Below are 14,294 nucleotides of genomic sequence, written 5' to 3' on the forward strand. Positions count from 1 at the left end.
GTGCCTGTACTTTTCCACAAACTACATTGAGGGCTTTTTTGGGACAATGACGTTTCCCTCCACATGGCAGAAGCTATAAAAGGTCCTGGAAACATCTCCATTTTGCCTCTTTCCTGCTCAAACCTCTGGATTATGGGTTCATACTAATGGAAGCATTCTAACCAAGGGACGGAGGTCCTTCCAATGATTTGGAAGCAACTAGACATTTAACAAGCCAGCAGTTTATTCCATCACTGTTCCAAAGCTGATCCAAGAACTGTATGTATTTGATTCCTTTAACCAATTTTAACTCTCACCTTTCCTTCTTTCTTTTTATAAATACACCTTTAGATTTTAGATACTAAGGGATTGGCAACAGTGTGATTTCTGGGTAAGATCTGAGTTATGTATTGACCTGGGTGTGTGGCTGGTCCTTTGGGATCAGAAGAACCCTTTGGTTAGATGAAATTGGCTTTAAATAACCACTCATTTTCAAGTCTAGTGTCTGGGTGTTGAATACAGGACTGGGATCCCTAAGGAGGCTGCATTTCTGTCTTCTTGTTTGCCAGTGTGGTGAGACACAAGTTTACTTTTGTTGCTGGTTCGGTCCATCTTAGGGAAGAATAACCACAAGTTTTGGGCTGGTCAGCAGCTTGTCCTGAATTTGGTATTCTCAGTTGTGACCCACTGAGGCATGGTGACAACAAGGAACGAGAAGGATCAGATTTTTCATACCACAGCTTTGTTTTTCTCTCTATCACTCCAGAAAAATAAAGGGAAAGTCTCAGCAGCCTTTATTTTGCTTGTATAAAGTGAATAACTTGCATGCTTGAGCATGAGAGCTTAAGAGGCATCCATTCAACAGAAACTGTCCTGTTTTTACATTTAAGCGCAACTTAAAAAATACTAATTAAATTTTGCCTTCAACTCTATTATTCACAATTCCCTTTCTACAGTTATATTTCTTTGCTTACCAATCATGTCATTTTCCATTTGGCAAGGTCTGACTTATTCTAACCACTCCCATACCAAACACGTTAGAAATTAACTGAACTGCAAGGGCATAGTTTGGGGGCAGGGGGCATTGCCCCCTGAAACTGCAAGCCTCGGGCAGGTGTAGAATTTGCCCCTCCCCCCACATGCAGCCCCATTGACGTGACTGGAGCTGTCCTCCTCCCCTCAAATATAGAAGTCAAATTACACCTAGAGCAATGGTCTTCTTTTTGTTGGTTTAACTTTTATTTACATAACACTTTGCCCTATTGATCTCTCATATTGTTGACCTCCAGCATAAATCCCAAACATCAGAAAAGCTCTAAAAACACCAGTGCATTAGTTCTGCTGCTGAAGAAGCCACAGAGGGGGCAGAAGAAATTAGTGTGTCTCCAGAGTCCCCGGTATAGATAGTGTCTATTCTTTAATAAAAGATTTTGAAGAGTGGTGGATTACAATAAAAACAAATTCTCCAGAACCTGCACAATTTTCCACAATCAGGTTGTTTACAGTTCGAAAATAAATTTATTAGGCTTCAAATCTGACTTAAAGCCTTTGCTGTGACACAATTGTTGGAGAAATTTTTCCAAAATGAGATTTTTTTCCCCTCTCAGATCTTTCAGTGTCACTTTTCTGCCACAGTTGAGTTTTCCCCTTGTACATATCAGAAAAGGGCTAAGAGTATGTCCATCTTGAATCAGACACTTGCAAAGGCTCTGGTACAGCAAGCAGCTTGCTAAAATTGTTACGGTTTTCTTTTTGGGGGGTGGGGAATGATGAATGTCTGCAGACACCACCAAATTCTTTGCCACTGCTGAGACAAGGTGGCCTTCATCTCTAAGTAGGGTTGCCAGGCGTCCGGTTTCTGACTGGAATGCCCGGTTGAAAACAGCTCCTAACCGGACTGTTAAAAGTCTGGACTGTGGCGCAGCAGGGCAGGCACCCCCGGGAAGCCACCAGCATGTCCCTCTGGCTCCTAGGCACTGGGGCAGCCACGGGAGCTCTACGTACTGCCCTCATGCTGAGCTCCGGCTCCACAGCTCCTATTGGCCGGGAACTGTGGCCAATGGGAGCTGTGGGGACAGTGCCTAGAAGCAGGGGCAGCGCATGGAGCTACATGGCCGTCCCTGCGCCTAGGACCCAGAGGACATTTCACCACTTCTGGGAGCCGCCTGAGGTAAGCATGGCCTGGAGCCCATACCCCAAATCTCCTCCCGCACCCCAACCTATTGCCCCAGCACTGAACCCCCTCCTGCACCCAAACTGCCCCCCAGAACCTGCACCCCACATCCCTTCCCACATCCTAACTCCCTGCCCCAGCCCTGAGCCCCTTCCTGTATCCCAAATCCTTCATCCCTGGCCTCACTCCAGAGCCTGCGCCCCCAGCCAGAGGCCTCCTCCTCCCTCCACAGTACCCCAACCCTCTGCCCTAGCCCCATGAAAATGAGTGATTGAGTGAGGGTGGGAGAGAGCAAGCAACAGAGGGAGGGAGGATGGTGGGAGCATGGGGTGGGGTCTCGTAGAAGGGGTGGGGCCTCAGGGCAGAGGCAGGGCATGGGTATTCGGTTTTCGGCAAATAGAAAGTTGGCAACCCTATATCTAAGACAAGACAGGACAGGCTTGCAGAAGACAGTAACCTGTCATGGGCTGAAGAGCAAAGGGAGATGCCCAAGCCAATGCCAACAGAGGTGATGGTTGTATAGTTGGTGGCAAAGGCTCAGAGTGGGGCTTCTTCCAAGTACAGCCTGAGCAGAAAATTAAACTATTAAAATTAACTGCAGTAGGCTATGAACTCCTCATACCCTGTAGTTATATGGGAACTCCCAGGAGACCTGCACATCCATGAGAGAGCCAAGAAGATGCTGCATTTCCGATGGGAGCCCCTGGGTAAGGCTTGCCAGAGCTACCACTCCTCTGACAACGGAGGGCTGAATGGAACCATGGGTGCTGGTCCTTAGTCAGCCAGGCATAAAGCCCTTCTAATCCTCTGCCCTCGCTCTGCCAGCTCCCACTGGAGGATCCCAAAGTGCTTTCTCAGCACAAAACCATTAAGGCACAATGGCCTTGTGAGCTCTTCAGAAGCTGTAAGCCACATTTTACCGGAAAAATAAAGGCAGAGACCTCAAGGCCAAAGTCTTCATAAAAGCCTCTGTCTTGAGACACCTAAGGTTTTCGGAGGGGTTGAGAATTCACAACTCCATAAGCGGTGATGAAACCACGGGTGCGCAGCCGTCAAACATGGAGGCCCCCCAAATGAGTGCATCCTGGCCACACAGTGGGTCAGTGGCAGCAGAAGCAGGACTAGAGCTCAGCTCTCTCCCAACTTCAAGTCCATGACCCCTCCCTGCAAGCATGACCACCCCTGGCATGTCCTGAGCACCTCTCTGAACCCACAAACTGGCCCTGCTGTTCTCAGGTCTGAGCCACAGCCAGATCAAAAATCCTGCTACCGCAACGTTACGGCAGAACACACAGGGATGCACAGCACAGTGCCCCAGTGCAGTGGGGGCACAGATACAGCGTCTCTCTGCAACAACACAGTCTCTCCGCCCAGAGGAAGACCAAAAATAGTCAGTGACTCCGTTCTCCCCTCCCAGCCTCTCTTCAAAGCAAAACACTTCCCAGGATGCCACATCAAAGGCTGATCTGACTGTACAGCAGCCCAGATCAATGATCTCTTCGCTATGAAATAAATCGTGTTGAGGGAGGGAGCACAGAACAAGTCCCACCCTTACAGAGCTCAAATGCAGAGATTTTCTGCAGCCTGATGCAACAGAAATATTTAAAACTTACATGATTGTACTGAATAAAATATTTCAATTGACAATATCTTCTTGTTATAGCTAAGTACCTACAGTGCGCCCATCACCATATGTGAGTGCTGTCCAGAGCTGTCTATCAAACACAGACACGCACACAACTGTACTTTTCCCCCCTACCCCGCTCCAGGAGTTTGGAAAACTAAGCAGAAGCATCAAGATTCACATTTCCTTTTGTGCCTAATGAAAAATACTAGAGCTTCCACAATGTGGTAACAGTTCCAAAGATACAAAATACACCCACCCATGACCTACATCTTTCTTTCAGTTCTCTTTGTGTAAGTCTGCACGTTTCTGTGATGCGGAAACAGGATGTAGTTTGTCTTGAACCAGCCCCTTTACAATACCATGGTATTTCAGCCATGCCCAGGCCAACCAAAACGAACCCCAGGACCAGAGCTAGATGAAAAAAAATCTTTTATTATTTCCCTTACAGGAAATTTTGACTCTTCATTGAAAACCCAAAACTGAAACATTGTTTGACTTGTAGCTGAATATTTATTTTTCGGGGTGGGGGAAGGGGAGAGAATTCTCCAGTTAAAAATCAGAAAATTGAGGATAGCAGCCATTTTCTGTGACAATTTTCAGTTAGTTAGAAACACAATTTTCCACAGAGAGAGAGAGAGAGGTGGAAAATTGTGTGTGTGTGTGTGTGTGTTTGTGTTTGTGTTTTTAATGGGAAATTTTTGACAAGCCCGACCTAGGATATGCTCAGTGGGATCACAAACCACCTTGCAGATTCTACATTGAAAATGGACACCAGGACAACTCTCTCAAATTCCCAGACAGAAAAAGTGACTTGTTTTTTAGAGTGTCCTACATTTGCTAAATATTGCCCTATCTCAAGTATCAGAGGGGTAGCCATGTTAATCTGGATCTGTAAAAGCAGCAAAGAATCCTGTGGCACCTTATAGACTAACAGACATTTTGGAGCATGAGCTTTCGTGGGTGATACATCTGATGAAGTGGGTATTCACCCACGAAGGCTCATGCTCCAAAACGTCTGTTAGTCTATAAGGTGCCACAGGATTCTTTGCTGCTTTTACCCTATCTCAATCCCTCTGTCCACTAGGTAGAACTATTAAGGCTTACACATGGAGATAAGTATCATTCAACTAAAATTAGGATAAAACTTATCACAATAGGGATTTTCCAGATCATTCAGCATTGGTCTAACTGCTCCCCTTGACAGCAGTAGGAGTTTTACCTTTGACATCAGTGGGGAGCAGAGATAGGCCAACACTGTGCATTTTTGAAACCCCCTCTTTAATATTTAGCATATTAAAGATTTCAAGACAGAGGAAGGTTATGGCTGAAAGTTTTGCTTCTTGCTCCCCTAAAACTGAGACCACAGCTGAGACATCAAGATTACCTGAGGAGCCTGCATAGGATTAGATGCTATACCACATGCATTCTTGCTCTATTAGTCAAGCAAATAGCAAAAACAGAATGTTGATCTAGGACTGCCTGGCTGAGATTCTCATCTTTCTCAAAAGCACAGGGATCCTCCACTAGCATTCTCCATGATACCTTCCCTGCAACTCCAGGCATCAGGCAATGGTGAGTCTGGGTGCTTTCCATTTTATGTTTCTAAGCACTTGGCCACCTACAAGTATCTCCTCTTTCCCCATTGCATCCTCTGTATTTCCCAGGAGCAGAAGCAAACAGACAGGGGAGGAAGGGGTTAGATTTCTGTCCTCATTCCTAGAAGCACTGCACCTGGAAAGTGAGATTTCTGGAGCCAACCCTATGATGAATATCTAGATGGAGCAGATTCTCAAAACCAGACAGTCTCACAAACCTGTGTACAGGCCCGTTCCCCAAAGTGCTTAGTAATATTGATCCCCAAGGTCTTCTCCAACACAGAGCCAACAGGCTTCATCAAGAAGGAATGTTCCTACCTGGGCAGCACCTCCTCCCACAAACTATTGTCACAAGCACTGACTAAGTCACAGAACAGCCTCCATTATAACGGGCCTCTGACTCCTCCTCTTCCCAGAAGTCTTTGCTCAGAGTTTGACAAGTAAGCCTGCCTTCCCCCACTCAGGGTGGGGATGCTTGCCTGCTCTGCCTCAACCTTCCAAGTCTATCCTCTAGGCAAGGACAAATCTCCCATGGTCCGTTTCCTCCGACCACTAAAGCTTAATAGTAATGAGTTAAAAGCACAGCCCTGAGCCACTCTGCTCTCCTGGCCTTAATGAACAAACAGGGAGCATCAGTCCAGCTTCCTAGGAAGCATGGCCTGTCCTGCCCTAAGACTGCTCCCGCCTCCCCAGTGGTAGCTCATTCTGGCACAAATTGCATTCAGGACCATGAGGCCGTCTGGGTCAGAAGAAGATAAAATGCTGCCTAGCAGATCTCTGAACATCCCTGAACGCCATCAAGCCAGGAAGCCCTCCCAGTCCCAGCACAGGAGTCTCGTTGAGTTGCTGATGCTTACCCATGAGGTAGCTCTTCACTTTCAGGTATCCTACAATCAGCCGGAGGACGGAAAGCTTATCAAGCCTGGCCTGGACATCCTCAGGGAAGGGCAACAAGCTTGTCAGTTTGTTCAGTTCCTGATTGAGGCGGTCCCGGTGCCGCTTGGAGGGGTTTGACAGTACGCCCTCAGGAGGTGGTGGCTTCGGGCTAACAGAGGGAAAGAAAAATGCAAATAAGAAGGAACTATCAGCATAAACCTGGCACAAGTCACATCCCCCTCTGCTAGGCCGTTCCCAAACTCCATCTGTGCACCACTGTAATCTTAATCATCAAATAGTCGCTTACATGTTCTTTATCCACTTGTTTAAGAGAACCCCAATAAAACTGCATCTAGTAAGAGAAAGGCAGCATTAGCCAGTGGCTATAACTTTAGCCAGTGGCTTGACCCAAGAGCCCTACCTGAGTTCTATTCCTGGCTCTGCCACTGAGCTGTTCTGAGACCCTGCGTAAGTCACTTAAAAAAAACAACAAGAAAACTGGCAGGTTGTTTTCAATGGTGGGTTACAGGCATGCAGCCACATGTCATTAAAAAGGTCTAGGGGGGCACCAGCATGGGTGGTGAAGGGACCAATCTCCCAAAGACAGGCTTCAGGAAGACTCCCCGTTCAAGATTACATGGTCATCACCTGCTCACTACAGTCACTAAGAGCAAGCAGAATGACCAGAGGCACTTGTGTTTGAACTCCACTTGAGCTCTGCTCATATCAAAGCTCACTCGGCGATTGTTAGTAGCACTAGAAGGAAATCCTGCACTCTGGAGCTGGAGAGCTGCGCTTAGAAAATAACACCCTTTCCTTAATACTCTTCCACTTCTTTCGCAGGAAGCGATGGGGGAGATCCATAAAGATACATACAAGGCTACTCAGCACTTGATACTGCATTGTGTGATCCAGCTATCCATGCTCAATAGCAGCTCTCACCCCAAGACATCCACGCCGAAGCAGCACTTGTGCAGCAAGGTGCTACTCAGTATGAGTAAAAGTATTATGGTTAAAGTACTGCCCAGTGTTTTCAGCTCACACGATGTGATTTTTAAGCCAGACAGCAATGATACAAGAGGCTCTCCTCAGAAATAATGATAACTGAGTTTGCTGAGGCTTTTGGTGACTTGCCAGTCAGGTGCAAGGGTGGAGGATCTCTTGTAGCATCTAGATGAACATTGAGAGTGCTCTATGGAGGAATCTATGGTACCTACTCACCAACAAGGCAGTGAAGTGTCAGAAAGAGGGAGCTAAATTTAGATTACTAGGAAGAAGGCTTAAATTAAACAGCCTCTACAATAGCTTCCTCTTAAATGCTCCTGGCTCAACACACAAGGAACTCTCAAGGTCTCCATGGATGAGAAGATGTTGTAAAGAGGCACAGGTTGTTCTTTGGACACTGGGGAAATCATAGGGAAAGGGATAGTCTGTACAGAATAGCTGGGGTTCCACCTTAACCAGACTACTTACCCATAACATAAATAATGTATACCAGGGAAATTCCCAGCTGCTCAGATCTGAAGCTTTACAACCTTGCCCTTATGTCTCACCTTGACCTGACCAGACCACCCGTCCACTCCTGGTGGTGGAAGGACAGTTCAGTCCTACGTCATTTCCCTGCTTTTCCTCTTTGCTGAGGCTGCCATGGCAGTGGTGTCTGTGAAGCGCACACACATCCACTGTGGAGCTGGAGCGAGACCAGCTCCTGTCCAAAAGGCAGCTGCCACCTAGTGACTGTCAGTTACTGCCAGCCTGTGCTGGTTTCACACAGCAACCTGAGGGACGATATCCTAGCTCATTACCCATCCTATCACCCAATCAGTCCTGTTGGATCTGGTTCCTCCAGCGAGCTCACACACAGTAACACAGATTCAAAGCAGTATTTAATCCAGCTGTAATGCAAAGGATAACTATTTCTCCTCAAGGGAGCCTCCTCCAGACGTTTACCACACTCACACATCACACAGCTGACATTCCTGTCAACTGCTATTTCTTTCAAACCAACAACGAATTGTCTCTAAAACCAATCTGGTTTGCCAGTGCCCAGGTCCATGAGCAGTGCTTTTCATCAGGGCTAAGTAGGCATAATATGCAACCATTGTGATCTGACAATGTTTGCCACCTGCTCAGCACTAGTGCAAACGAATGCAAAGTGCTGGCGAACAGAGATTCAAGCCTTCGTGGTGCCCTATGTTCTAAAAACTTGGCCTAGTGGATAAAGCGCTGGCCTGGAATTCAGGTATCCCAGCTCTGCTCCTGGCCTGCTGGGTGACCTTAGGCCAGTTGTTTGGCCCACCTCTCTGTGCCTCAGTTTCCCAGATGCAAAATAATGATCTGACCTCCTTTGTAAAGTGCTTTGAGATCTACAGATGAAAAGCACTTTATAAGAGCTGGGTATTATTTCAAATTGCCTCATTTAACTCAAAGTTGTGTAACATAACTTCTTTCTGGAAGAAATGAAATCCTAATTCCTACCAGAAAATGCTGACCATATAGACAGTTCACAATACCAAGTTACACTAACATGCTCCGCAATCCACTCCTGCCTCTCCCCACGCACGCTGGCCTTAACATTGCATAAAAGCACTGTCATGTGACACTGGTAAAAAAACCACTGAAAGTCACTTTCTTCACACATTGAACAAGGGTCTGTGTTAAAATCAGGAAGTCCGTATGATCCTTAAAGCTACTCTGCCCCTGCTTTACTGTAGCACTTCTCTTAGAACCTTCCCTAGCCCTGCCAGCCTGGCTTTTTACTCCAGATTTAAAGAGAACAGTGCAATTATGCTCATAAGCACTTCCAGCTCCCAGCATGAGAAATGAAGAAGTTCCTTCACATCCAAACTAGACAACCTACTTCTCCCATTTTAAGGTGGTTCAGTGGAGTTCCTAGAGCAAGTTCTTCTACACTAGAACTTGAGATTTTTCTTCTGCAGGGCTAATACATTAAAAATTGATCTGTCTAGGTCCTGTGTCCCAGTCAAGCCCATGAGACCCCCTACTATCCCATTTCACTCTCTTTAATTCTCCATTCATAGGACCCAAACACACACAAACTGCAATCCTTCCTGCCAACAACTGCACAGGAGTACCCAGCAACACTGCTCCTTCATTGGCCAAAGGAGTTACTGTTGAGTAATAGGAGGCACCCCACTTGGTGCTACAACAAATATTTTCCCACTAGGGGGTGCTATCGGGCGATTATCAACTAGCATCATAAATTGAACCCCATGCATCGGAAGGCAGAGCATAGCAACTAAATGGGTCAGCTCTGTGATTTGGTTTACTTGCTGGAGCCATGACAAGACACAGCTATATCATGTGTGTATGTTTTACAGTGCGAAACTCAGCAAACAAATGCTGGGCTGCGGCCCAAAGCAAGTTTCTCCCACGGGAATTTATGATGGAACTGTCAACAAACTTAGCACCAGCAACATAAACAGCAGGGGTGTTGCTGGAAATAAAAACTGTTTTCTAACAGGGCAAAGACAACTGGATTTGTTATACACTATCACACTGCACCATTCTACTTACATTTGCTACAGTATTCCTCTACACCGGTGCTTCTCAAACTGGGGGTTGTCACCCCTCAGGGGGTTACGAGGTTATTGCATGGGGGGGTCACAAGCTGTCAGCGTCCATCCCAAATCCTGCTTTACCTCCAGCATTTATGATAGTGTTAAATATTTTTAAAGTGTTTTTAATTTATAAGGGGGGGAGTGTCTCACTCATTGTGTGAAAGGGGTCACCAATACAAATGTTTGAAAACCACTGGTCTACACTCAGCATGGGAAACACTGCAGGAAGCTTAACCATTGCAATGCAACTGGTGAACCTGCAACTGCAAAAGTGCCTGTGCTGTAAATTAATAACTTCAGTTAGGGTTTTCTGTTTGGGGCAGCAATGTATATTGCATAGTTAAACAAAGAAGTGAGAGGTATGGTAAGTGGATACATACTTGTGGCTTTGTCTTGCATATATGGGATGCCTATTAATAGCATTTCATATATTAATTATATTTACAAATGGTATTTAACCTATTCTCCACTCCTCAACAATTTGAATGAATTGATATTGGACCAAACAGCCCTGCTTGAACAGACATAATTTCCCTTCCTACTGCACTTTGCCCCACCTATGCCGATCTGTCTTCCAGTCCTGGCACATTCTGAGGAGCGACTGCCAAGTACCCTGAATGCTCTGGGTCTGGGATATGGTCATGTGTAGAGTTAGTTGCAAAACTTTTGACTGAATAGTTTTCCATCAGAAAATGTGTCAATTTCAATACATTTTTTGATGGGAAAAAGTCAAAATGAATCATTCCGATAATGTCAAATTGTTTCATTTCAACTTTATTGTTTCAAGGCATTTCATTACTCCTTTTATATTATATTAAACTTATTTTTAATCTGATATGTATATAAAACATTTATATGATAATGTTTCAACACTAACCCAGTAGACATTTTGAAGTGGTAAGTGCTTTGGAAATCTCAAGGAGACAGCAGGGGAAGCCTGATTCCCCGTTTCCCCAAAACTTGTGCAATCATTTACACCCATGCAAAGCGAGTGTGAAGCACTCATCTTTCTGATCTGAAAGCCTTAGTGACTGCACAGGCGCAAAGCCGTGGCGAATCCGAGTTGTCATCTTTTGCCCTGACTTGGCACTCCAGCAAGGGCAAAGGTTTCTCCCTCTCTCACTGCAGCTCCAGAGGAAGGAATCCTCTTTCCTCCAGGGCACTGGGAAGAAAAAGCTGATTCGTTTAATTAGTACAAGTATAGCCCAGTGTCTCCACTATGCCCATCTACTTGTAGGACATCCTAAGAACCCGGCCCAGAGCCTGGATTGTCATCCTTAGATTACTTAGCACAAATGTCCCAAATTCCACAAACCCTTTTCATTTCCTGGAGATTTCCCTCAAGTTCTCACAGCCCCAAAGGAATTTATAACTTTAAAAGACCTGGGAAGGATTTTGACTAGAACTCCCAAACCAGGAAACAACACCCTTGTGCTCCGTGGGAATGGTTTTTTTTTTTTTTAAGAGTCAGCTTGTCTTTGGAGCCGAGCTGCTAAGTGAGCCCGGGGAAGCACATATCTTCAGCGTGAACTTGTGTGGGAGTCTGTGGAGAATTTCGGATTTCAGGGTCAAACAGCGCAATCCAGATGGGATGTAAGTGGCATCAGAGAATCCACGAGCTGTTTCAGCAGCCCCATCCCAGAGAGCCAGGCCTCTCTCTGAATGTATTTTACAACCAGTTCTGGAGCAAATACTTTAGAGGTAGGTTAGCCAAAGGAGGAGGAAAGGGAGAGCAGAGAACCAAGCCTTGTGAGGTCTGTCCAGGGGGCAGGGGGGAAAGGAACCCCAGGACGCTGAATAGCACCAATGAGAAGGACTGGAGCCAGGGGGCAACCTGCCTGAACAGTGGGGCGAGCAGGAGCCAGGGGCAGAGGAAACACCTGCCCTTTGATTGAAGCAAACAGAGGCAGCGGCAGCCCCAACCCAGCGGAGCCCAGCCAGCCCTGCAAAGCCCCGATTTACACAGGCTCCGGGAAGGGAGCTCCCCTGTCCCAACTACCTTTTCTGCGCCGGCTTCTTCCTCCTTTTCACGGCATAAACGCCTCCCGTGTGCAGCATGGCGAGCCTGGGACACAAGCCGCCGCCGGGGAAGGTTCCCTCTGCTCTTCCTGGCACGTAGTGGGGCGGCGGGAGGAACCCACCGAGCCCGGCCCGCCCCGCGACGCTGCTGCGAGCCTGCCCCCTTCTCGCGGCCGGTCCCGGCAGCCCCACGCCACGCGCCCCGTCCCGTCCCGTCCCGTCCCGACCCAGCTGGGACTGGGACAAAGTTGACGCAGCTGGGCGGGTACAAGCCTGCAGGGCGGGGCCGCGAGCCACCCCACTCCACTCCCCGGGCAACACCCCACGCAGGAATCGCAGCCACGCGGGGAGATCGGAAGGTTGGCACCGAGTCCCTGGCAGGGGGGTGGGGTTGGGGTAGGGCGTTGCCTCCCACTGCCCCCCCTTTCCTGCTGCCCTCTTGGGGCCCGCATGGCCCTCGCCCCCCTGCTGCCAGCTCCGCGGGGGGTGCAGGAGGGGGTTCTGGGTTTGGGGGTGCTCAACGGGAGTGCGGAGTCGGTGCTCGGGGCGGAGAAAGCGCACAGAGCCCCGTGGCCCCCCTGCCCAGAAGCTGGACCCGCCGCTGGCCGCAGTCAGGGCGCAGCGCGGTGTCGGAACAGGCAGGCACTACCCTCCCTTAGCTGGGCAGCACCGCCGATGGCTTTTAACATCTCACTGGGGTGCTGACCAGAGCAAAGCGACCCAGTGCCTTACCTGCCGCAACCCGGCCAGAACTGGGTTACAACTCCCGGTTTGAAAAACACTGTTCAAAAATAATCTTCCTGAGCGGAGAGCTGCTTCTTAGCATAGGAGCAGGGGGCCCCAGGTGGCCTCTGACCAGGATTCATCACCAAATGTGGTCCTGGTTGGATCACTAGCTTCCCTGGCCCAGGTCAGGTACTGACATCCAAATAGCCATACTGGGTCAGACTAAAGGTCTATCTAGCCCATCAACCTGTCTTCTGACAGTGGCCAATGCCAGGTGCCCCAGAGGGAGTGAACAGAACAGGGAATCATCAAGTGATCCATCCCCTGTCGCCCATTCCCAGCTTCTGGCAAACAGAGGCTCGGGACACCATCCCTGCCCATCCTGGCTAATACTCATTGATGGACCTATCCTCCATGAATTTATCTAGTTCTTTTTTGAATCCTACATGACCGCTGATCCATGCCCTGCAACGGAGAGCGCATTTTAGATAAACGTAAAGGGACCAAACTGCAAAGAAGGAAGAAGATGCATTATCCCCAGGTGCTCAGCAGAGCTGTTCTGCACAGCTCACTCCTGCCCTACCATGGACTCCTTCATTTGCTCTGCTCTCCTGCTGCTCCTCTATACAAGAAAAGCCAGTATGACAATGGGTCATTTGGGAGCTAGATGGGTGCTGAAATGGCTCTGGTTTTCTTTGGAGACTTCCCATACAGTACATTTCCGATGAGTGATTTGACTTTGTAACATCTAAATCCAGTGTGTTTCTGCAGCATATGGGACCCAACCATGCTCCCACTGCAGTCAATGGCATTTTTGGGTGGAGGAAGCAGGAACAGACCCCACCCTGGTGAACACAGCTAGGGAGTGCACATTTCAGAGAACAATCCACACCCCAGCACCCACAGATGGCAACTTTCTAAAATCCTGCATCTAAAACTCATGAGAGGATTTTTTTTAAGCCTCCCCCCGCCTTCAAAGAGAACTGTTGGAAAGGGGAATAGTGAACACCGTGTTTTATCTCTTAACCATTGGGTGGAAGGGGAAACAGACTTCTCACTAGATAGCCTGGGAAGAGTGCCGAGGAGGTGTAACACCACTATTTTGATGCATGGCATCTCTCTTCCTGCGATATATTTACCTAGTTATCAACCTTCATTCTGTTTTCTGTTCTTTTCTCCCTTTTTTCCCATTCCCTCAGAATAAGAGGATGTTGGATGAAATTGAAAAGTAGCAAACTGAAAACCGACCAAATGAAATACTGTTTTGTACAAAAAGCGTAATTAGAACTCATTGCCACATGAAGTGGAAGTGTGGAACTCATTGCCACATGAAATCTTTAAGGTCAAGAATTTAGCAAGGGTCAAAAAAGAGATTGGACATTTATATGGATATCCAGAATGATCACAATTAATGGTTCCAAACAGGAGCGGCACCAGGGTTTTTGGCGCCCTAGGTGGGGATCCTTCCGCACCCCCGGTTGTTGGCGGCAATTCTGCGGCAGGGGGATCCTTCCGCGCTCCCAGTCTTCGGGGCACTTCAGCGGCGGGTCCTGGAGCAAGTGAAGGACCCGCCGCAGAATTGCCGCCAAAGACCCGGAGCGCGGAAGGACCCCCCTGCCGCAGAATTGCCTCCGAGGATGGCAAAATGCTGCCCTCGCAAATCCTGGTGCCCTAGGTGACCACCTAGGTCGCCTAAATGGAAGCGCCGGCCCTGGTTC

General features: G+C 47.9%; 1 protein-coding gene across 3 annotated transcripts in view; it reads right to left on the reverse strand.

Annotated features, from left to right (window-relative positions):
• Window positions 1-11,922, reverse strand: part of LOC115659982 (aryl hydrocarbon receptor-like) — a 114,347-nt gene extending 102,425 nt beyond the window's left edge. For all 3 annotated transcript variants that reach the window (XM_030580840.1, XM_030580839.1, XM_030580841.1), the window contains exons 1-2: window positions 11,831-11,922; window positions 6,232-6,419 (exon numbers count right to left, since the gene is read on the reverse strand). In XM_030580840.1, coding sequence (XP_030436700.1) covers window positions 6,232-6,419; window positions 11,831-11,889 — 247 coding nt within the window. In that variant the 5' untranslated portion in view covers window positions 11,890-11,922. The remainder of the gene's footprint in view (window positions 1-6,231; window positions 6,420-11,830) is intronic.
• Between the last annotated feature and the right edge of the window lie 2,372 nt (window positions 11,923-14,294).

Source organism: Gopherus evgoodei, chromosome 11, assembly GCF_007399415.2.
Source record: "Gopherus evgoodei ecotype Sinaloan lineage chromosome 11, rGopEvg1_v1.p, whole genome shotgun sequence".
Lineage (NCBI taxonomy): Eukaryota > Metazoa > Chordata > Testudines > Testudinidae > Gopherus > Gopherus evgoodei.